This window comes from Ictidomys tridecemlineatus, chromosome 6 (assembly GCF_052094955.1).
Source record: "Ictidomys tridecemlineatus isolate mIctTri1 chromosome 6, mIctTri1.hap1, whole genome shotgun sequence".
NCBI lineage: Eukaryota > Metazoa > Chordata > Mammalia > Rodentia > Sciuridae > Ictidomys > Ictidomys tridecemlineatus.
Window position 1 is genome coordinate 131,482,794 of NC_135482.1, and position 26,069 is coordinate 131,508,862.

The 26,069-nt window shown below is 30.9% G+C and overlaps 1 protein-coding gene across 1 annotated transcript in view; it reads right to left on the reverse strand.

Annotated features, from left to right (window-relative positions):
• Positions 1-800: 800 nt before the first annotated feature.
• The window catches only part of Ndfip2 (Nedd4 family interacting protein 2), a 59,554-nt gene continuing 34,285 nt past the window's right edge, over positions 801-26,069 (reverse strand). Inside the window, exons 3-8 of the mRNA XM_005324785.4 lie at positions 22,150-22,283; positions 16,604-16,697; positions 12,336-12,460; positions 8,403-8,469; positions 6,017-6,122; positions 801-4,070 (exon numbers count right to left, since the gene is read on the reverse strand). Coding sequence (XP_005324842.2) covers positions 6,019-6,122; positions 8,403-8,469; positions 12,336-12,460; positions 16,604-16,697; positions 22,150-22,283 — 524 coding nt within the window. The 3' untranslated portion in view covers positions 801-4,070; positions 6,017-6,018. The remainder of the gene's footprint in view (positions 4,071-6,016; positions 6,123-8,402; positions 8,470-12,335; positions 12,461-16,603; positions 16,698-22,149; positions 22,284-26,069) is intronic.

Genomic DNA, 26,069 nt, shown 5'->3' on the forward strand with positions numbered 1-26,069 from the left:
ACACATCCCAAAAGAGCAGAAGAGTAATAAAATGGTTCTTTGCAAGGATGAAGAGATAGGAAAACACCTCTAAGATTTTGGGAACTGCATATGATTTTGGTTTGCAATAACCTCAATTATTAATGGGGTCACACCCCCATCTCTTTGTTATTTAGTTATAGGATTTGAAGTTTTAAAAGTTTTCATTAAAATCTGGTGGGTCTTTTAGAAGCCAATAGTTCAACCTCTCAAAGCAAAACAAAATGAATTCTAAGCTGAGAACATCAAAAAAGTAATGCAAACAAATGTGTGGAGTTCAAAATTAATATTTTTAATTTTTAAAAAGTGTGAAATAAGGTGGCTTTTCCTATTTTTCTTAATAACTTGAAATTTTTGCACATTGGATCATGTACCAAATAAAACAAGCCTATAAACAAGTCTCATCTATGATGACCGCTATCTTTTGCAATGTAGAACTGAACACAAATTGTCAAAAAGTTGATTTTTGGGGCTGGGATTGTGGCTCAGTGGCAAAGCGCTTGCCTCACACGTATGAGGTACTGAGTTTGATCCTCAGCACCATATAAAAATAAATAAACAAAGGTAAAAAAAATGATTTTTCTTTTTGCATTTACTAAAATTAAACTGCAATCTGTCTCCTAACAAATGACTGTAAAGTTAAATGATGTTGCACCTACTAACCTAATTCTATGCCACAGTCATTTTTATCTCAAATCTTAATGTTTTGTCATGTACGTTAGACCAAAGTGGTGATAGTATATTTTAAATCTTAAATTGCTTTTAAAAGGATGCATCACAGGTTCACATTTCCACATCTATATAACTTTATTAACAAATAAAATACATGCCAGCATGTTTATATATGGGCAATGACATTCCTATAATAATGAATGGCACATTATCAACCAACAGTTGAACTTTTTCAAGAATGAGGTTTTAAAAAATAATATACTAATATTTCATATGACTACTTGAATTAAATAATAAATGATTAAAATAACATTTAACAGCAGTTAAAAAAACATAAAAGCCACTGTTCACTATTTAGCATAAGCTGAAGTCATTCAAATACAATAACTTCTATTTAAAAAACAAAACAAAAAACTATGCTTTTTTACAGGCCAAAGAAATAGCTGGCTAGAAAGACTCTAACAACTGGTTCCTGCCCCTACCCCAGTTCCTTCTCTCAAAGGGTAATAAATTAAGGTAGTCACTTCCCAGTACAGTGAAAAATATATTTAGGATGATCATATAATTTTTTCTCCAAATTAGGACTCTTTTGAGAGAAGAGGAGGCACTATTTAAGCCAAGAAAATGGGAATAACCAGGATTGTTCTGAGCAAACTTAAAATACATACTTAAGTACAGTATCAGATTCACTGTAAATACTTTTGTGCTTTTTGAAACAGCTGGAAAAAATCTATTAAATAAATAAAAACCCTGAATTTTTCTCCAATTGGATATTCTGGACTCCACTTTTTCTGTTATGAGAAGTTTAAAAATATTGTGATTATCATTTTAGCAGGTTAAAATGTATGAAAATCAAAGGCATGTCTAAAATGACATATACTTTATAGGCTCAAAATAAAAGGCTGCAAATTAGTATTTTTTCCTAGTAACAGATATTTTCATTTTAACAGTGTAAATAGGACTTGTTTTAATTTTAAATTTCTAAAGTATCCTGAATACACTATATAGAAAAATGTTATTTTTGCCTTAAAATAATTAATTGCATAACTACATAAAAATGGATTATCCTAGCCATTACTAGCTTAATCAAATGATAGAAATAATTTTAAACATTTTTGCATTAACTTCCAAGCCACATTTCATATGCATTCAAAAAATGTTTAGACACTCTAATAAGAGTACTGATTTTCAATCTTTAAGGCAGAGTGCAAAGGCGGTCATGTGTTCCCCAAACACAACAGTTATTCAAGTTCAAGCTCACAGGAAATGAAGGAAGGTATGCAGTATTTGAATAAATCTGGAAGGGAATATTAAGTTTTGGAAAAGAATATTTTGATGCCTCTGCTTGGATGATGAAATTAAAGGCTACCACTGAATTATGTCAATTAAAGAGGATGATATAACATGCATACATGAACCTTAACAGATTTAGAAGGGGAAATCAAACAAAAAGTGAAGTTTTAATACTGGATTAATAGTGATACTTCAGAAAACAAATACAAATATCATAAAAAATAAAATGAAATTTTAATAAATTGATGTTTGATAGCTGAGCTTCCTGATAATTGAAAACTATCATATGTCAAAGTTTAATTTCATTTAAAAATTATTATAAGAACAAAGTATAGGTCTGTGGGAAGTGAACAGAAGATATGAAAAAATCTAGTGGGAATCTGTATATGTTACTGGTACATTCTAATTTTAATTTCCAAATTGGACAACTAAATTAAATATTTTGTTTACCCCATGCTATTGTTTTACTTTAAGAGGTATAACACAGGTACTTTAATCAATAATAAAAAGCCTACTGCAGCAGAATAAAATGAATGAGGGAAAACAAAATGTAGGAGGCTCAATTAACAAACAAAACTGTATGTTTTATTTATCAAAGACAATGAAAAAAAATTAGAAAATACAGAGAAATACAAAAGAGATTAATAAAGCATTTTTTCCGGAAATGGAAAATGTCCCTGACCAATCAGGTGTATCTTTTAGTAGTAGCCAGTGTCTAATAAGTGATCAATTTTATATTTTACATAGCTATATTAAATGATTTTTATGTTTAAGGATAATATAATTCCCATCCTTTTTAATGTTGGCATTCAAAAGCAAAGATATAACTAACTTAAAAGAAAAATAGATGAGAAATAAAATGATTTGCAAGGTGCAAAATGTAGTAGCTTGTGAATGTAGAGCAAATTCCAGTTGCAGTAATAGTTACACACTCTCATCACACACACATACTCTATATTCCACAGATAATTTTCCACAATTTGAAAATAGGTATTTTGCATATCTCAATTCTGGTTATATTTTTTTTTACAAATTAAACCTGTAATCTTAAAGCAAGGAGCTATTAATAAAACAAGATTTTATTTACTAAGCTTAACAAATTAAACATCTGAAGAAAGATTATTACAGTGATATTGAAAGATATTTTTATTGGCTTTAAAAAAGACAAATGTAAATGAGAATATCTTATTTGAAAAATTAATTTTTAAAATTGGCTTAAAATTTATATATTTGCTACACTCTGTTTCTGTAAGAATCTCTAAGATGGGTAATCCTAATAAACAAGCTTCTCATTTGAAAATCCTTAAAACTATTTATGTACCTTAAACATTTTATTTTCTTATAAAGGACAGTTCGTAAATTTCACTTCTTAAGACTTGCCAGAAAACAAATTCTATCTTTAACACTCAAAATTTCTATATATGTTTAGTTTGCTTAATTTAAAATTAATGAAAACATATCTAGACATAATTTCTAAGAAAAAAATGTAAAAAGTAATTATGAATGATTATTTACAGAAAGAATTTTCCTAAATAATAATATGTTCAAATATGTTCAAAAATTTAACAAATCCTTTCTTAATCAGCTCTTCAGGATTTAATGAACATTATATATAACAAAGTTTTTGATGTGAAGAATTACTAGATGAATCTAAGAGCCAGAAACTAAAGCATTTGACATGGTTAATGATTTTATTTTCATTATACTAATAGTCAAGTCAAAAGTCAATGGCATTTACATGCTGGAAGACTGTGTATCACTCAACTCTTTCAATTTCATCAAACACTGATTAACCAAATATGAGTAGACTTTACCACTACAACTTTATGGTTTCTTTCAAGGATATGCAAATCTTTAAATGGGCACAAATGCAAGTGTGCAAAACAAATGAAATATAAATAATTAAAGAATGAACAGAAATGGCTTTTAAGCATAAACCACCCTGCCATTCAATTTTGAAGCTCCATCTTTTCTTCACTAATTTTTCTTCTATTATCAGTAGTCTTCTATCCTATTAAAGTTGTAGGTTTATAGATGATCTGAAAATTTCACATTGGTATTAGAAAGGAATGTTGGGCTGATGCAGTCTAGAGATAAAGAAAGAATTAGTCTTAAAATGTATTAAGTTGTACTTTATCTAAATTACAGTACAATAAAAACTCATTTTACAACAGTGTTACATCAAATATTTAATGTTCTTTGGATAAAGATAACATAGTCTATTTTAGAATATATTCTAAAGTATAATTCTTCTACAGGCATCATCAAAAAAATATGTTTAAGACTAATTTCACTACTCACAAAACAGATTAGTAAACTTTGCCTTTTTATCTTAATACTGACAAATTCTCAATGTCTTGTTTACAAAAACATTTTACTAATTAAAAAGAAAATATAACACCTCTGTGGGCAGGTGATGCAGGAACTTTAATGGAACACTTAAAGTGATACTTTAATAAGATCTAGAAATACATTATCATCTTTGGCAGAAATAAGGAAAGTATACATGCTTATGCATGACCTATGTAAGTTATAAATAAAAGTTAAGCAACCAAATCACAAACCACATAAATTTTTTAATTAAAAAAAAAAAAACAGGAGCTGTGGTTGTGACTTAGTGGTAGAGGACTTGCCTAGTATGTGTGAGGCACTGGATTCTATCCTCAGCAACACATAAATAAATAAACAAATAAACAAACAAACAAACAAATAAAGTTAAAAAAATAAAAACAGGGCTGAGGCTGTAGCTCAGTGATAGCATGATTGCCCAGCACGTGGGAGGCACTGGGTTCAATCCACAACACCACATAAAAATTTAAAAATAAAGGTATTGTGTCCATCTACAATTAAAAATATACATTTATTATAAAACTAAAATCCTCCCTTCATATCCACAGGAGATTGGTTCCAGGACCAGCCCCCCTTGGATACCAAACTTCTTAGCTGCTTAAGTACCTTACATAAAATGGCACAGTATTTGCATATAACCTACACACATCCTCCCATAAACTTTCAATCATCTCTAGATTACATATAATAACTAATACAATTGAAATGCTATGTAAATAGTTGTTGTACTACGTTGTTTAGGGGATAATGACAAGAGGAAAAAGTCTGCACATGTTCAGTATAGATGCAATTTTTCTTTTTCAATCCATGACTGGTAAAATAAACTGAAGCAGAACCCTCAAATATAGAATGTTTACTTGGTTACAGCAACCCGGAAACACTTTATCCTCATAGTCTTTTCAATCAGAAATTAATAAATGTTTCAGCAGATATTTTGTTTATGAGTTCAAATACTTTTTTAAAAAGTTTAAAGAATTTATAGATACGAATTATTTTGGCACTTGATTTCAAAATAGAGAATTAAGATAAAAGGTATTTATATATGTACATATTCCTGGCTGTACAACAAATAAATGCTATGGCTACATATCAGTATCCAGAAACACACTGGATAACTAGTAAGACAGCCTCTGCTTATTGTTTTATACTCCCATTTATTCGTGAAAGCCTTCATTTTAATACAAAATGATGCGTGTTAAGAAAACAATAACACAACTACTTTCATCATTCCAGATTGTTAAAATGCCTGCATGACAAACTGCTTTTTTATCTCAGATTTAGTCTTTTTTATTAACCAGACATTTATGTAGATTTCACTTTTGTTTTATGCAAAATGCTCAACACTTCAGTGTGTCAGATTTTGTTTTTCAGGTATGCAAGTTTTGTGCTGGTGGTTACTTCAAACACAATCTATGAACAATCTTTAAAAAGAAGTTTAAAGAAGTTTTTGTTTATTCATTATGTATTTAAAAATTAAAATTTATGAAATTCAATTTTGAAAATCAAAGGTACCTTAAAAAGTCTACAACTTATAAAGTTTCATTAAGCTGCTGACAGTATAAAATGTATTAGCTATGCTAACTTTGAGTAAAAAATTATAAGTACACGTTAAGCATTTAATATGCATCTAGTAAATGTGAGTATAGAAAAGAAATAACAAGGTCACTATATTTATATTCCTTACCTCTATAATAGGAAGAAATATCTTGTTCTATGAGCTGCTGCCATACTTTCAGACATGTTTCTGACTTTTAGATAATTAACAAATCCTCTGAAGAAAAGAAGCAGGCCTGGCAAGATTGAAATAATTCATATATATTACGTTATTAAGCATAAAGGGGCCTCATAAATATAAAATAGATAATTATAAATAAGACTCTTTTGGTTCAGGGAAGTTAATCTTCAGGGTTCCATTTATTTTATATTATGTTTTACATTAATGATAACTCCACCATGAGGAAAGATAATGAAATTTTCTGCCATCTATATTCTTTCAGTTTGGTAAGCTTTAATGTATCAAAACTGAAGTAATGCAAATCCAGCTATGACAATCCAGAATTACATAAAAAAATACACCTAAGTGATTTCTTTAAACAGCAAAATTTCCTGTTGCACTTAAACTGATTCAATGAGAAATCTAATTTTATAGCAAATTTATCAATTAATATAACTACTGTGTAAACCAAGACATGTTGTTTTTATATGAAGCATTCAAAGGAGAACCTATGCATTTAGTTGCTAAATAACGGTTGGGAAAAAACAATACTATCAAGCAATATCAAGTGCCCATATCATCTGTAATATATACACTTGAAGATAAATTTATTATATGTATATATATATATTTTTTAAAGGGGGGAGGGAGGGAGTGAGAGAATTTTTTTTTAATATTTATTTTTTAGTTTTCGACAGACACAATATCTTTGTTTTGTATGTGGTGCTGAGGATCAAACCTGGGCCGCATGCATGCCAGGAGGGCACACTACCGCTTGAGCCACATCCCCAGCCCCTGAATATTTTTAAATTATAAGTTCTTTAAGTAATAATTAAAAACTAATATATAACAAAAATTAAGAAGAGTCAAGAAAGAAAGCTTGAGAAGCAGTCACTCTAGTAATTTCTTGGATCATTAGACATGAGATTTCTACCTCAGTTTTTCTCCTTTGTAAAACAGTATTTTCATAAATACTAATTTATAGCAAAGATATTTTTAACAATTAAAAAAGCAATGCCTGTACAATGTTCAAAGCTTCAGATGAAAAGTGTTAGATAAGTATAAAAGCACTGCCAGTATTATTATAAGTCTTATTATAAGTCTTTAAAATATTTTAGCATATAATTTTTAGAGATATATTTTATAAATTTATAATCAGAAAATGGTAGGTGACAATAACAAATACAGAAAATATATGTGTGTACAACTTTCCTCACCAGGATAAAAAGTTATCTGTAAATTTAAAACATAAAATCCAAAAATAAATTTTTACCCCAACTAAAAAACAGTAATCAACACATTAACAAAAAAGCTTATCTGTAATAAACTGGAGGAAAAAAAGGAGAAGAAATACTCAATTCAATTTCCAAACTCCCTAAATAAATGCTAGATTATGGCTCTGATGTGGAACTGGAATTATTCTCTGTATTCTATTGTGCCCCACAGTTATTCTCCTAAAATTTCCTTTAATATCTTAATAATGTCCACATAAACAATTATGGTTAAATAATAAAGAACAAAAAATTCAGGAAGTCAGAATATAGTAAACAATGTAAAACTGACTTAACCCTCATACATGTCTAACTTCTCAACACAGTCATGACAATAAAATAGTTCCACTGATTATCAGAGAAACTGACCACCAAGAGTCTGTTTCCAAAAAAAAATCCTACAGATTTGATAGCATGGCTAAATAAAAACTCAAAGAGAAGACTGCCACCTACTGAAATGCTATTATCATTCTAGCAAAATTATTTTTTTAGTAGAAACAAAGCTTATTCACACCAGTTTGAACTACGGATTAAAAGCATAATGTAATTTTAAGATTAACTTAGTTACCATACATGTAAAACTGAAATCCATAAAGCTGATCAATATTAATGAAAAGACATACCTTATAAGAAGAAAACCCAACAGAAATACTGTGATTATTAGGCTGAAACTTTTCCATATGCCTGGCTGATTCATGATTAATGCAGGGCACATCTCAAAAGCATAAACCATGTTTCCATGATCCAAAAATAAAAGAATGCATAAAACACCCAAACTATCCTACTCTCAAATTTCCTAATATCATTAAAATAAATTATGCATGTTTATTTTGCAAGATAAATACTGGTGACAATTTTTTAAAATCATGTTGGGATTTTCAAATTTTGTGTAAAATTCAGTTATTCAAACCACTCATTCTTCATATTGATAGCCTCCATATAAAATTAATTGAAAAGCTAAGTATTTGAATGAGAATTATACAGCAGAAAAGTTTGTTAAAAATTTATTTCCATCTTGTAATGTTAGAGAATATCAGAGTTAAACTAAAATTAGTTTAACTGAAGTGCATTAATAATAAACTTACCAAGCACAAGAAATATCCACCAAAGCCAATACTGTCCATTGAAATATCCAGTAAAATAATCAGAAAACTAGAGAGTGAACATAAATATATTAGTCATATTTGCATACTTGAATTACAAAATTGTAGATTACACTCAAATTCAGAATAATTTACCTGAAATAATTTACGTTAAAAACAGAAAGAAAAATAATGAAAAAATACTTATTGATAATTATATGAAAAAAATCTCTTATGCAAAAGCAAACAGACTTCTGTTACTAACTTTATTAATAAAAAACAGTTGAACTACTTACAAAAAAGAAAAGTAAATGCTATATATCTGACTCAAATATTTTCTCATTAAAGCATTCACATGTCAGTCCTTTTCTTACAATCTCTCAAAGCCACAACTACCATCCCAAACACACTACAGCAACCCACTGCTTTAGATATTAACACCAAAAGCTACATTAGTTTAATCTTATCAGATGGGGATGTTCTGGTGGCCTCTCAAAAGAAGAGCTTTTGACCTTCTGTATGCCCCCTACTGTTAATCACTGCCCAAAATACTAAGCACATAAAGACCCCCAACTCATTGGAGTCTTTTTATTTTCAAACTAAATAGGGTAGCATTCAGTTCTCAACAGTGAGCTGAGAACAGCTAAATGAACCTTGAAGGGGCATTTCAACAGTTCCTATTGGTGGCCATGGCAGAGAGTTTTATATGTGGGAATATGAACAGGCAGATGGAAGGTAGGTTTGATGGTACAGAACACAGGTATCTTTTCCTTGATTAGACTCTAGCTAATTTTCTTCAGAGTTACTTCTGATAATTCTTCCTTATTCCTTCCCTATCATTTTAGCATCAACAATGCCCTGAATAATTATATTTTAAATGTGTTTCATATAACCTACCTTAAAACTATTAAAAATTAACTTGTTTTATTACATTATTTCTAAAGGTTATTATTATTGAATTAAATGCACATTTGTGCTCAAATATTTTCTAGAGATTTGCATGAAATCTTAAAAATCCAATAGTTTTGGTAATAACCAAAATACGAATTATAAATAATGTCATGGGCTGAGTAGCAGAGCGTTTGCGTAGCTCGTGTGAAGTCCTGGGTTCAATCCTCAGCACCATATATAAATAAAATAAAGGTATTATAAATAAATAAATAAATAAATAAATAAATAAATAATATTGCTATTTGGAAAGCAGATCAACTAAAGGTTATCTCTTTTTAAAAGTTTTCTAAGTATTTTCTCTGGAATCATTTTCAACTAATAAATAAACTATACACTAATTCATAGAGTCAGAAATTCCAAAGAGTAAAAATTTCAAGTACTATTAAAGATGCAAATCCCACATACTCCCAAACATTTAAAAAATATATAATAAAGAACTTGAAAACCGGAAGATTGCAGCTTATAAAATAGAACTGCAGTATGCTTTTTAATTAAGTGTTAATGATTAGAAATAAAAGGTTCTCATAGAGACTTCAGAGGTTATAAAAAAAAATAAGGAACCAAAACAATACATTTTTAACTTTTTGTACATGGTACCCAAACAAGATGCAACCAGGAAATCAAGAAAACAGTCATTCCTATCCAAAAATATCTAGCATAGAGTTATTTACTCCAAAATTAAGAATATAAGTACCTTCATCTTGGAGTCAAAAGGAAGACTCATTATGTAAAAAAGATAAAGAAGCTTTAGACTCATTACTGAATTTAAAAATAAAATGTTTTAGAATACTGAGATGGTATCATAGAGCTGAGCCAAGTTGGGTTTTTTTTTTTTTTCCTGTTTAGTTAATAAATCAATCATGTTGACTGGCCAACCACAGGCTACAGAAATCAAATTTTAAAAATCAATTTATCAACATTAAGAATTTGTCTGATGTTATTATACTAAAACACCAGTATTTTATTATGTCTCACTTTCAAAAAGAACTTATTTTTAATAAAACCCATGCATGGTTAAATAAACAAAAAAAATCAAAAGCCTTAGGCAGAAGTAATAAAATTCTGGGCTAAATATATTCATACAAAATCTGAGATTCATAGCAGATCAGAAATGAAAAAGAAGGCAACAATATGATTTATCAAATACTTATCATCTAATAAAGGGAAATACCAAACTTTTTGGAGAAAACCTCTCTACACTAAACTCCAAAAGGAATTTATTGCTTGACGCCATTTCAATAAGTTAAAGTACAATGTAACAAAGGCAGCACAGGATTAGGAAGACAGGCATTGAATTGAGAACAAAGTAAATTCTAATTCATGTATAAACTGTGTGACCTTGAGCAAATTATCACTCTTTTGTATTTAGTTTCATCGTCAACAAAATTGCTGGATCATCACCAGCATTAGAGATATAGATAGGGTTAAAGAATTTGGTGTTATCAAATTATACTTGGAACATGGTCAATGAATGGTAGCTATTATTATTTTATACAAAGGATTGTTTAAAATTCTTCTATCAGTTCTCAACACTAACAGCTTAATATTAGCCTTAACTCAAGCAAACATATTTCAAAGGGAAACTAAAGAGTCCTGATAGTTAAACTTGATTTGGTATACATCTTATGAATTAAGATATATAACTGGCATTATACTCACAAAACTGTGAGAAACTCCAGGCTTCGGTTTTAGGTTCCCCATCTTATCACATTAACCAGCTTTGACTACTGGCTAACCCTTTTCTTAACATCTAACCCTTCTTCAACTCTCATTCTAGGAGAAAATTAGGCTATAATATGCTAAAGGAATAGGTTATAAATAATGGGTAACTTCTTCCTTATGCACATAAATGATACTAGCAATTAATCAACTTGAGGCAAGTTGAGAAAAGGATAAGGCCTAGGAGAATGATCAAAAGTGGCTTTATTTATTCATCATTTTAATCTTCTGAAAAGCTACCCATATACTTTTAAGTTCTGTTATACAATTAGTAAATTAAAATATATAAATTATATAAGTCACATTTACTTAAATATTGGTTTCTACTCAAATAAGTTAAATTCTTCTAATGTTTTCAGAAGAATCATAGGTCTTAAATGTTAATCTCTTAAATACCTAAAGCACTTTGATCAGTCTCCTAGGCCTTATCCTTTAAAATCTAGGAAAAAAAAATTTGTAAAAAGAAGCCCAAAAGGAAACCTCAAGAGGCAAAGGTAAAGAGCCAGGGGATGATTGTGTTAATGGTACTAATGCCTATTTAATTTTTACAGGGACTAGGAAAGTTGTTGTGATGGAGGAAAAAAAAAAAAAAAAAAAAGGATGTTTCACTCTCTCTCTGAAAACCATCTTATAAAGGATGAGAAGCAGGCAGATGGTGATTTCAAGAAACAGCAGAAAAATAAGACTTAGAATGAATATAAGGAAAAAAGATGAGTTCCTATAGCCATTTCATAGGCCTTTACTTCTGAGCTCTGAATGTTACAAAAAAAAAAAGAGATAAGATATTTCAGTTTATTATAATTTGCTAAACAACACAAATTCATATTTTCATCTGATTATAGGCATGCTTGCACTGGACCACAGTAGTAGTAGCCACCTCTTACTAAGCACACACATTTGTGCAGTAAATGAACAACCTACTCTATTTACCATACTTTATAAAAATTCTGTGAAGCAGATATTATTGACCTATTTCAAAGAAACTAATACTCAGAAGAACAATTAATTAACTTAATGTGAGAATACACGAGATGTGAACTTAAATTTTTCTGATTTCAAAGTTTTCCTATACTAACAATTAGCAGCCTCTCATATAAACTTATAAATGTTCACACTAAAGAGATCACTATAATAATTATATATAAAAGTAGAAACCTTTAATTTATTGAATTCATGTGCAAAAAGTGAGCACTTATGAACTATACAGAAAATTTCATATCTTTTTATTTTAGAAATAGTAGAGGTTTAGGCTATCAAGGTACTCACCCTGACAATAAGGATCCACTTGATCAATGAAAGTCCAAATCCACAGATAGCACCATACCTTCCAGCTATGGTGTTGGTGATACAGAAGGATAAGCAAAATCCAAGCCAGTTGAAAATAAATGCCACTAAAAGCAACAGAAACAGTTTTTTAAAGATTATAATTTAAAAACAAATTAACATATATAATATTAACAATATGACATTTCTCTACCAACTGAACCATCTTTGTAGACTGTAATTTACCTTTTGCAAATGTATGCATGAACAAATGAGTAAATTTGGTTTCCTGGTCAACAAGAATCAGGTCAATAAGAATCAATTCCTTGAAGCTTATTATCAGTGGGTAAAACTACATTTTTAACCAGCTAAAAAACAGACTACAATGTAGTACTCATGTAGTTCCAACCCAAAAACTGAGTATAAGCAATCAGCCAACAAAACTGGCCTTTTTTCAAAGGTAAAACAATAAAACTTAGTACTTCACAAATGTTTTATATTATAGGCTTCTTAAAGTATAGTTATAATTCTTAGGTGTTCCTTTTCTGGATTCATTTACAATATGTAACTTCATCTAAAAGCTAAATTAAACTATAGCATTACATTGACAGAACAAGTCACCAAAGTACTGTTTTTCCAATGTGTGTGGTGTCCATGCAACCCTTTTGAGAACTGTAACTTTTCACTTCTGTGTTATGTCCGTCCTCAAAAGAGTTTACAGAATAAAGATACTCAACATCATAATCATTAGAAAAATGCAAATTAAAACCATAATTAGATAATACTACATACGTATTGGAGTGTCAAAAGTTAAAAATAAAAAGTAATAGTCAATATTAATTGCTGGTGAAGATATAACGCAACAGGAACTCTCTTTTACTGCTAGTTAGAATATAAAATGATATAGCTACTTTAGAAGACAATTTCATTTAAGTCAGAATTAACACTTCAAAACACTCTTAGTTCTTTTTAAAGTTACAAATAACTTAATTTTTGTTTAGTTATGTTTTCCTCAAATCTAAAACCGGAATGACTCAGGTGATTAATTACAGCACATCATGTTAATACTCACGTACATGGTACAAACAGCGGAACCCACAAGAAAAATTATCTAAATACAGCCAAAGAGAATCTATTATATGTTAAAGTACAGAGTTCAAGGTCATTTCCACTGACCTGTCAATTATAATTTCTTGAGTTTAACTGACAATCAGCTGGATTTTATTTCATTCTTTAAAAAATTTTATTAAAAATAAGACCAGAGTAGGTGGGGATGTAGGTCAAGCGGTAGCACGCTGGTCTGGCATGTGCGGGGCGCTGGGTTCAATCCTCAGCACCACATAAAAATAAAATAAAGATGTTGTGTCCACCGAAAACTAAAAAATAAATACTAAAAAATTCTCTCTCTCTCTCTCTCTCTCTCTCTCTCTCTCTCTCTCTCTCTCTCTCTCTCTTTCTCTCTCTCTCTCTTTCTAAATTAAAAAAAAAAATAAGACCAGAGATATTCAGTTTAGACATGTATATGAAGCACTTGTAGTAATACTTAAAAGGATGAAGAAGCAAAAACATTATCATGGAATACATGCATTTTTCTTTTACATTTTCTGAACAAGAACATGAAATTACATTGCCAAGTTTAAGTGTAAAGTTTACTTTTTAATTTTTATATACATATATATTTATATTTAGTTGTCAACAGACCTTTATTTATATTTATTTGTATGTGGTATTGAGAACCGAACCCAGTTCCTCACACATGCTGATAAGTAAACGTTCTACTTCTGAGCCACAACCCCAGCCCTTAAGTGTAAACCCTCTTTAGTTATATGAGATAAGAGATTGAAACACAGATGTCAAAAATAAATAAGGCAAGAATATATCTTACAAAAGGTTTAATTAAAATATTCTTACTGATTTTTAACTGACTTTATTTGTACAAATACAATCTGAAATGCTCAAATTACAAACCCATTAAAGAAAAACCTACTTCTAGATCTTTTTACCAACAGCAGCTATTAGTTTAAGCATGGAAAATACAACAAGTTGCAATTTGAAGAATAACCACTAGATGGTAGTAATTACACATAAATCTATGCTTTTATCAATGCAAGCTCTAGGCCTAGTCTACCAGGAAAAAATTTTATCAGGAAATGAAGATTAAAAAAAAAAATCACTCTTATAACATTTGTGCAATATTTATAGAATAAGAAGTATTAAAAAATGTAAGCTGTAGGAAGGCTGAGGCAGAAGGATTACAAACTCAAATAGAGTCTTGGCAACTCATGTCTCAAAACTGAAAAAGGGCTGAGGTTAGGGGCTAGGTTTGTGGCTCAGTGGTAGAGCAGTTTGACTAGCATGTGTGAAGCACTGGGGGGTTCAATTCTTGGAACCATATATAATGAATAAAATAAAGGTCCATCAACAATTAAAAAATACATATTTAAGAAAAAGGTGGGGGGGGCGGGCTGAGGTTGTAGCTCTGTGGTAAAGTACTTGCCTACCAGGGCAGGGATGAAACCAGGCCCCAGGTTTAATCCAAAATATCACAAAAAAATAAAACGAGCCATAGAAAAATGACTTAGTAAAAATTTAGTAAAAGTCAGATTATTTATATTAAATCTATATATGTGTATTTACATTAATTACTATTGCTGAACAAAAATAAAGTCACCCAATGTATTTGTTACCATATATTTACAGTATTTATATCAGTGCAATATTTTTAAATTTAAAAAAATAAAAAGAAGATGATATAGGGTTAAGAGAAATGCAGAAGTAGATAAATAAGAACCAAGCTCTGATTCAAAATAGATGGTTAAATAATAATATTTTTATTCCTGAGAAACAAGTATTCATATCACAAATAGTAAAATAAGCTTAATGATTTTATAAGATTTCGAATTAATGTTTAAGCTACTATTTTGTAAACAAAATATACACAAAGTTTGTTATTAATATGAAAGTGTATGGGTGAATTAAAAATCCAAAACTAAAGTTAAGTTAAAAACTAAGTTCAGGGCTGGGGATATAGCTCAGTTGGTAGAGTGCTTATCTTGAATGTACAAAGCCCTGATTCAATCCCCAACACCACAAAAAATAGAAAAATTTAAATAAATAAATAACCTAAAGTTCACCAGATCGATAGTACAAAATATCAGATATTTGTAACTAAAGTCCATATTCTTTCCATTGTATCTAAGAACTGCAACTAGAATCAATTTGTGATTTAAATTTCACATATATATTAGCCAGTAAACTAAATATAATTTAGAAAATTTGAAGAAAAAGTTATAGCTGCCTGCCCTTCTCCCACCACCAATGTCTCTTCTTAGCAGATGAAATAAAGAAAGGGAAACAAGAAACCATTTCAAAATGGAAAAGGTTAAAGTGAATTTCCAAACTCAAAAGTAACTGAACACATGAAGAATTTTTTTTTTTTAAGTTGAACATGGCTCTTTAAATAAGTAAACTATTTCTTGGTTTTACCACCAAATAAATCTTAGAGCTAAAATGAATTTAATCAGCATTCTCTCTAAGAAGGTATGAAAACTTGATCATTTAAATAGGTAGTTAAATTAACCCTATCACTGTCTAACAAATTTGCTTAAGTGAATATTGGGTTTCTACTATTCGTTTTAACTATTAAAGCAGTTTATTGAAGGTATTAAAATTAGTCAATGATTTTACCACATTCTATTCTCAGGAACTGAAATAACGAACATCCCTCATGGAGTTTAAATCTATAAGTCAAACATTAACAATTTTGTAAGATGTTAAAAAAATACTATTCTTCTAATCTTCTAATTATGCATCATTACCCCAAAGAAAACTTAAACTTAATTTCATACCTTTGTGCCTCCAATGATATTGTTCTGGCTGCCCAGAATATCCCCCTTTCCAACCCTTATTTTGGCTTTAGACCACTCAAATGAAGTCTTCTGCCCCAAAATATATTTTACAGTTTCATTCTATACATTCCTACAGCACTGAATGAACATTTAAATGCATTTCTCTTATAAAATCTTCTTTAGTTTAAATTAGCTTATATATCTTTATGCAGTCAACATCTAGCATCATGAATGCAATGCATAATTATCCAATAAATGTTTAATAAATTCTAGACTTATATTCACTCTAGTCCTTCTCTAGAACAATTTGTATTTCAAATGAGGTAAATACATGCTAATAATAATTTATTTTCTTCACTGTTATACATATATACAGCTAACAAATATTTTTATTAAAAAAAAAAGTCTGGAAAGATCACTTACTGAAAAATGCCAGCATGAAAATGCCATCATTACCCACTCTAAGTTGGTCTGCATCACTAAAGTCATCTCTTGGTGGACACTCTTCCTCTGGATTCTGTGAAACACATAATATCAGAATAGCTCTAAAAAAATAATTTTATATTCTTAATGTAACAATAAGCAATAAAAATTTCAATAGAATCTAAGGTTCTCAATCTGTTAACAAAGACAAAATGAGATAATGAGTAACACTGAGTTAGACTCAAAAAACATTAGCAAGTCTTATTTTTTCAGGGGCACTCAAAAAAAAGTGATTTTCAGATAACACAAAAGAGATTAAGTTGAATAATATCAATTCATGAAAATGATATCACGAAGATAGATGTTACCCTGTTGTATTAGTGTCAAATGAGAAAACAGGCACTTTCAAATCAGTAGTGGAATTCAGTAAGTACAATTCCAATGGCTGGCAATTTGGCAATCTTTGTCAAAATTAAAGTATATACCTCTGGATCCAGCAATTCCAGTTTTTGAAATATATTGTACAAATACATATACACACACAATCCCACTTGTAAGAAATGAAATATAAAGATAGTTCTTTGCAACAATGTTAATAAGAGTAAAAGATTAGACACAATTTAAATGCCCATCAATAGTGAACTGTGGTCTGTAATTCCAGTGGCTTGGAAGGCTGAGACAGGAGGACCGTGAGTTTAAAGCCAGCCTCAGCAACTTAGCTAGGCACTAAGCAACTCAGTGAGATCCTGCTTCTAAATAAAAACAAAAAAGGGCTGGAGATGTGGCTCAGTGTTTTGAGTGCTGAATTCAATCCCTAATACCAGGAAAAAAAAAAAAGTTAACTGTGTCAGGAGATAATGCTCCATAGGTCTCTCATGTTTCTGCACATCTTCCAGGTAGAAATACTGGTTGCCTTTTTCTGGATGTTTCTATAGTGAAGAGCTTTGGAAAAGAGAATGCTTCCCTTCATAGCAAACATATGGACATTCTTATCAACTGTTAGTAAAGATGAGATCCTTAAACTCAGGGTTCCTTCTCCTATTAATACACTCCATCACATTAAGTTGGGAAGCAGTCCTCCTTGGACTGCCCTGTGAGAACCAGGGCTCATGGAAGTGACAGAAATAAATACTAATACTCTGTACTGCTATTACTGTGAATAATAAAGTCCTAAGCAGTCCTATGTCGTCTACCTGCTTCCAGAATACGGACAGACCAATCAGATTGCTTGCAAGTTGGGTAAAAACTCAACACTTGATAGATTGAGGAAATAAATTATTTTATATCTATCCAATGAAACAAAAAAATGTGAAAATTTTAAAGTAATAAATAAATTAAAAAGAACAAAAAATGTCTTCAAGTCTTATATTCTAATGCAATCTCCAAAACATATTATATGAAGATAATTTGTATAATACCATTTGTATACAAAACTAATATACTAAGGTATGAATATATTTTCTTATAAATGCAAAGAACTTCTCTGAAAGCACTGATTGCTTCCAATATTCAACAAATATTACTGGAAGACCCAGCAATTACTATATAAGACTTTGCTTCCTGGTCCTTGTGATATATCAACACATACAAAACAAATATGTATGACCTGGAGACTATATTGCAGACAAGAGAGTCAGACAATAAACAAAACACAGTAGTAAGTTATGTATATAATTAATTAAAAACGCAAATGCTATGTTAGAAGAGAAGAAAAATGAAAGAAAGGGGAAAGAGCGAGGGGGTCTAAGGAAATTTGGGAATGTTATGGAGTTAAAAGTTTTAAATATGGTGGTCAGCTAGGCCTCACTGAAGAAGGCTTAAGCAAAAACTTAAAGGAGTGGTAAGAGGGTAAACTATTCAGGTACCTCATAGAAAGAGTTCTAGGCAGAATAATAAGCCAGAACTGAGGTCCTAAAATAAAATCACACATGACACGTTAGAATAAAAGCAGAGAGTTTTCCATGGCTGGACTAGAGTGAACACAAGAGAAAATAGGAAGAAAACACGTCAAAAAGGTACAGAAAGTCCACTGAAGGATCCTGGATATTACTGAGTAAGAGGTCTTACTCAATTTTGATCAAATGAATGTTACGTGATTTACATATGTAATACCTCAGGCTATTTACATACAATCTGAGTTCAGTACTAACTTTTCAGGTTCAGTCAGAGAAGGTAGTGCCCTGCCTAAGAGCCTATAATTAGAAACATCAAGGTAGAACTTGAATCCAGGCTACTGATGTTCTTTCCACCCAGTCTTGGTAGTTTTATGTATATACTACTTTCTTAAAAAGAAAAAAACTTTCGAAGCCATGTTATATTGTTTATTATTTGAACATAAAGATTCCTTAAAATCTGTGATGATATATCCTGGCAAACTTTATATGGTAAATTTAAAGACTGGCAATGGTTAAATGCATATTAAAATTTTGTAACTTTCAAATTAATTCAAGAAATAACATGAAAGTACAATATGAGCCTCCCCAAAAGAAAAAAAACACTATCAATGATGACAAAAATATGTTTCATATTATTTTAAAACATTAATCCAGAAATTTATCAAAGGATGTCACTTTTTAAAACATAGAAAGCATACAAAGATATCTTTTATAATATTGACATTGGTGGAGGGAACCCATACACAAACATATAAAAAGGATATAATTGTTCACTGGAGAAAAATGGGCATTAATTACACTACTATATTGACTCCATGGGACATTCAACCATTAAATAACAGGAAAATATTTACATACAATTCTAAAACAGAAAGGACAGCATCTGTGAAATAATTTCAGCTACATTAAAATTTATTAATAAATCCAAAAATTTGTACAAGACACTAAAATATTTTTAAAATAAGACCTGTAACAGAATGGTTATGGCATTTTCATCTTCCTAATTTCCTACAGTGGCTAATACAAAGAAGGCATTCATAAACTTAAACAATTATATTTTATTAAACACTGAATATATGCTAGTAACAAATTAGGTACTAGGAATATGATATATATAATTCTACCTGTCCTGGAGTTGCTCACAATTTATCAAGTGTTAGCTAGTTCTTACATTAAAAGGTAAACTACCGAAACCATTTCAAATAAGTTACCAAAAAAAAAAAAGATGTTAACCACTATAAGGTTTTAGATGAGCCTACCTGATGAACAAGCCCTATTCAAAAAAGTTTATAAAATGACTTGAAATTCAATTACTTTCCTCAGAAATATTAAAAATGAGTAGAACTGACATAAACGCATTTAACCATTATATAATATGTATGCAACTATACACATCAGAAATAGAAAAGAGTAGGGGGAAAAAATTTAAAAGTAGAAAACAAAGATTATGTTACAAAGTCTCTTGACTATCTACCTATATAGTCCCAATGAGAGTTAATTTAAGAAATAAATTCAGAGCTCATCCTTCTGAGACTCATTTACAACTAAATATGCTCAAATGCTAATGAGACCAGGTTTGTTTTATAATTTTAAAAAATTTAATAAGTAAAAATTACATTTACATAATATATAAACATATATATATTTATGCAACTTATGTTTTGAGATGTGAATCCATTGTGGAATGGCTAAATTGAGCTAACTGACATGCTTTTCCTTATATATCATTTCTGGTGGTGAAAACACAAGATCTACTCTCTTGAGTGATTTTAAGGTATGGACATTTTAAAATTTGTGTGTGGAGATACATATAAACAATCATACATTCAAACTCTGCCAAAAGTGGGTGCTGGAGCACTGGATTAGGACATCCTGATAAATTTAAGAGATATTTTATGAGGAACCCAAGTTAATGTCTTTTGTACAACCGTACTTTGCTTTGCATGGAATTCTCTATAAGACCCATAGGCTAATGTAGCAATTGCATCAGAAGAAAGTAAAAACAGAACTTTTCTTTGTGGACATGTTCCAATTCAGGTTGGGAATCACAGTTTCTTTCTAAAACAAGGCACTGGAAATGATGACAGAATGGAATAGTAACACTTCAGAGTTTACTCTCCAAAGTGGGTAAAATCACCTTTGTGCTTTACTCAAAGTCCAGATAATGCTTCCTACTTTAAAAGTAGGAAGTTAGGGTAGTAAAGTATCCAATGCCCATAATACAATTTAAGGATCTTTGGCTCTGCTAATAACTAAGGCAACATCTCCTAAAATACAGTTTAATTTATTCTGAGAGTCATTCATGAGCACTTACAAACTTCCATGTTCTAAGCAAGCTAGAGTTCACTCTGACAGAAACTCCCTACTTTATAGCTCCATTCCTTCTCTTTAATTCTCTCTCACAATATTAAAAATCTTTCTTGACAGTGTCATCAGTCAATAAACTATATTTATGCTACTGTCTTAAGGGACTTAACTTTCCTCTCTGAGAGAGGTAAGTTTTAAAAAATAAATCAGGGGTTTATTATCTTTACCTAACTTCGTAACTGTTAGCTATATGACATTTATGTGTGATAGAAGATGGGAGTGGAGGCAGGGATGGGAAGACCTATTGTTGATGGAAAAAGCTCATCCTGGAAAGATGCTCATCTATCAGACCATCTAACTGCTGGGCTCTGGCCTCAAGTACAGGAAAGGCTTCTTTCTGTCTTGACTCCTCACCTAATTCTACCTTTCCTGGATGAGGTTTTGTTTTGTTTTTGTAATTTTCCTGAACAAAATGGGATAAATCTAAGAATCTAAAATGACACTTCCAAAGCAAGAAAAAAAAGGCAAAAAAAAAAAAAAGCCCTGCTTGCAGCAAACACTAAAATTTAAATAATTTCCACCTTTTACCTGACTGGCTGAATAGCATACATGCATCTCATTGTCGTTCCATTAGTGAGACAGCTACTTCTTTTACCAGAACAAATAACATATGTATCTTACTGACCCCATTACTAAGGCATATACGAAGGAGAAAAGGAAGAGGAATCTTTCACCATTACTCCAAAATTCTAGAAAATATGTTAAAAGGAAAAATAAAATTTAGCTGAAAAGAAAAGTATTTAAAGGCCTTATTTCTCTCGATACTATTATATAGCCTATCTTGAGTTCTTTCATCATGAAATCATTAGCCTAGCTATGCTAGGATGAATCGTGACTAAAGTGACAGAATATGGAATCTAAACTTATGTAAGGAGAAAAATAAGTACATAGACAATGAAGAGGTCAGTAAACTTGAGGTCTAGGTGAAAAAGAAGAACTGTTAGGATGGTGGTACACAGAGCAAGTGAGTTAGAAGGGTGAAAAGTTAGCTCATGAGATGCCTGAAACCAAAATTTTATGAAGTGATAAATGTATTGGTAAAGACAAGTTCTAAAATGACCACAAGCTGAAGTGGCAGGGGAATATCAACAGAAATGAGATCAAGAAATAGAGAAGGTGAATTTAACTTGGAAAATGTCAATTTCACCATAAACAATGCAAATAAGTAGTAGTAGGGAAAATACAGGAAACGACACACTGTCTTAAGGAACTACTGATATTATTAAATGCATATAAAATAAATTAACAAAAATATTATCAAAAGAAATGATAAAAATTTCTTACTCTTTGAGATGTTTCTGCCGCTGCAGCTGCCATTGCAGCAGCTTTAGCCTTCTCAGCCTCATCATACGTGGGCAGTGAGGTAGCAACACTGTAGGGTGGTGGCACAGGATAAAACTCACTGTAAACTTCCGCATCTGAAGAAAAAGAATTTAAAAAGAAAAATCATTAACAAACTATTTAATATAATCATATAGCCATGACCACAACTAACTTACAAAAGGACACAAGAGACTGCTACTGTAGTTCCACATATAGCACATCAACAACTATTATAATCATATTTTAGTCATTTATTATAAAGAGAAAAAACTGATAAATATAATCTAAAGGTTGTTACACCTTAAGAATGAGATTTTGAAAAGGAGTTTCAGACAAGGAAGGTTAAGACTCAAAATACATGACATCCTCTATGTGCTTATTGGTATGTACAAAGAAATTACTTGCTCATTATCTCACAGCCAAAAAAGTTTTTAAAAATCAGAATAATAACAAACATTTACATAATACTAAGCATTTTATAACCACTTCTAAATACATTAATCTTAGCTATCCTGAGATTCAGAAAAACTTAAGTGACTTACATAGTACTAAACACCCAGTAAATGGGAGAACCCAGGGAGTTCCTAACTTCAAATACTTTGCTCTCATAACATATAAGGAGTAAATTTTTTACATATGTTTATTTCAGCAACTGCCCTAATCTCTTCAGCAAACAATATTTCTCTTTGCTAAAAGATTGATGAAATCTTGCTCTTTTTCACTCTTATCCATTTTTCTTCCCATTTTTACCATATTCACCTGTTCTTTAGATTTTTTTTTTAATTAAGTATTTCTCCTTCCCCAATATTTAAGCTGTTTTGGAAATGAGCTCCAGAAACAGATATACATATATGTCATATATATGCATACATAATAGTATATATATTGGGGTGTATGTGTGTGTGTGTGTGTGTATATATATATATATGTATATAGAGAGAGAGTGTGTGTGTGTGTGTGTGTATATATACATATATATAGTGTGTGTGTGTGTGTGTGTGTGTGTGTGAGAGAGAGAGAGAGAGAGAGAGAGAGAGAGAGAGAGAGAGAGAGGGTATGTGTATGTATGTAGCAAGTACAGACTACATATTTTAAAAATAAAACTGCTGGATGTGGTGGTACATGACTCTAATCCGAGAGAGAGAGAGAGAGAGAGAGAGAGAGAGAGAGAGAGAGAGAGAGAGGGAGGGAGGGAGGGAGAGGGTATGTGTATGTATGTAGCAAGTACAGACTACATATTTTAAAAATAAAACTGCTGGATGTGGTGGAACATGACTCTAATCCGAGAGAGAGAGAGAGAGAGAGAGAGAGAGAGAGAGAGAGAGAGAGAGAGGGGGGGGGGGGTATGTGTATGTATGTAGCAAGTACAGACTACATATTTTAAAAATAAAACTGCTGGATGTGGTGGTACATGACTCTAATCCCAGGGACTTGGAAGGCTGAGGCAGGAAGATTGATTACAAGTTTGAGGCTACTCTGAGCAATTAAGTCCTAAAATTAAAAAAAAAAATAAAAAGGGCTAGAGATGTAGCTCAATGGTAAAGAGCCCTTGGGTTCAATCCCTAATACTAAAATGAAATGAAATTAAATAAAATAGAATAGAATAAAAATAAAATTGCATCACTTATTTCTAACATAAGTAGGATAAGTCAAATTATACAGGTCAGTGAACTCTATGAGACTTATGGTAGAATCATTGATATGGAGAAAAATGGTTGAGTTCATATTCCACGAAGTTTGACAACCGTTTTATGATTTCATCAATTATAACTACACTATTTCTATATTTTCTACATGAGTTTAAAATGTTCTCTATCAGACTTCCTTCCATTTACAACATGAAAACAAAGTTAGTTAGCAATACTTCTCCTCTTAGATTTTCATGTCTATATAAAACAATGCTTAATGCTATCAATAAGAGCTAAGAATCTAGAGTTGAATAATTTTTAATCTACCAACAGAAAGTGCTAACAGCAGTATAATACTCAATGTTATCCACCAGAAGACACAAGAGGCATAAATTCTTAGAAAATACTAGTCATCATAATGTAAAAACACCATATGCAATCAAGTAAATAGATTTCTTTCAGTGCTAAGACTTAACTGAAGCAAATCTAAGTGAAAACAATAGTTATGAATTTTAACACAATAATTATTAAAGCTATAAATTTTGAAAACTAGAACAATGACACATTATTCAAGATGATGCAGTCTTTTATACCAAGAAGTATGTAAATTTTTGAAATTCTTTAACACTCAAGATAGAAAAACTCAAAATTACTCTTAAGATTTCATCTTACCCCAGTCAGAATGGCAGTTATCAAGAATACAAGCAATAATAAATGTTGGAGAGAATGTGGGGAAAAAGGTACATTGCTGAAGGGACTGCAAATTGGTGGCCCACTTTGGAAAGCAGTGTGGAGATTCCTCAGAAAACTTGGAATGAAACCACCACTTGAATTAGCTAACCCACTCCCAATCTATACCCAAAGAACTTAAAATTAGCATACAATATTGACATAGCCACACCAATGTTTATAGCAGCAGATTCACAATAGCTAAACTGTAAAACCAACCTAGAAGCCCATTAACAGATGAATGGATAAAGAAACTATATTATATACACACAATGGAATATTACCCAGCATTAAAAGAGAATATAATTATGGCATTTGCAGGTAAATGGATGGAGTTGGAGAATATCATGCTAATGGAAAGTCAATCCCCAAAAACTAAAGGCCAAATGTTTTCTCTTGATTAGTGGATGCTTATCTATGAAGGGGGGGATGGGAAGAACGAGGAATTTGGATTGGGCAAAGGAGAAGGTGGGGAGAGGTTATGGAGGTAGGAAAGATGGTGGGATGGGATTGACATAGTTACCCCAAGGTACATGTGAGACTTGACAAATGGTGCAGAGAATTGAAATGTTGCACTCTATTTGTGTGTGATAAATTGAAATGCATTCTGCCATCATGTACAACATGACAAGTAAAACAAATAAAAATAATAATTTTTTAAAAAGATAGAAAAAAATCCCCACAACTAATAGATGGAAATTGAGAAGCACTAAATTACTATAGCATTAATGTTCACTTTTTAATTTTAATCATTTTTCTTCTACCTTGAAAGGCAGTGGTTCTCAGAGAATTAAAATCAAGAGAGCACCAGCTCCAAGTTCTCTCCTTAGAAAGTGAGTCATCTCAAGCAAATCATTTAAGCACTCTGAAGCTCTGCTTTCTCACCCATAAAACTAACCCAGGAAGTCTATTACTACTATTAAGGGGGGAAAGAGAAGAGTACTCAAGAGGAATATATTATGAAACATTATAAAAATGTCACATATTATTAGTGATGTCAGATCTATAAAAAATAAGCCATAAAACAACCTCAATCTCCAAAGAAAACTAGCACACCCTAGGCTTAACATATAATACATTATAAGAAGTTGAAGAAAAATAGCAACAGCTTTTACCGAAGAAACCCAAAATTATAGATTTACTCATAGTTCTTGTGCTGGATTAAAGTTATGAGAGACTTTTTAGTAAGAGTTGTAAAAAATGAAGAAGACCAGTCTCCACAAAGGACACTGTAAGAATAACTGAACAGGGGCTGGGGTTATGGCTCAGCAGTAGAGTGTTCGCCTACCATATGTGAGGCCCTGGGTTCGATCCTCAGCACCACATATAAATAAATAAAGGAATTGTGTCCAACTACAACTAAAAAATAAATATTTAAAAAAAAAGAATAACTGAACATCTAGACACCAGGCTCAACTGGTTTTTAGAGTTGAAATGTAACCTTTAAAAGTGATATGCCGTATTATTAATACTACTCCAAGTCATAAAAAGATGGGAAGCTTCTCCATTCATTTTATACCACTT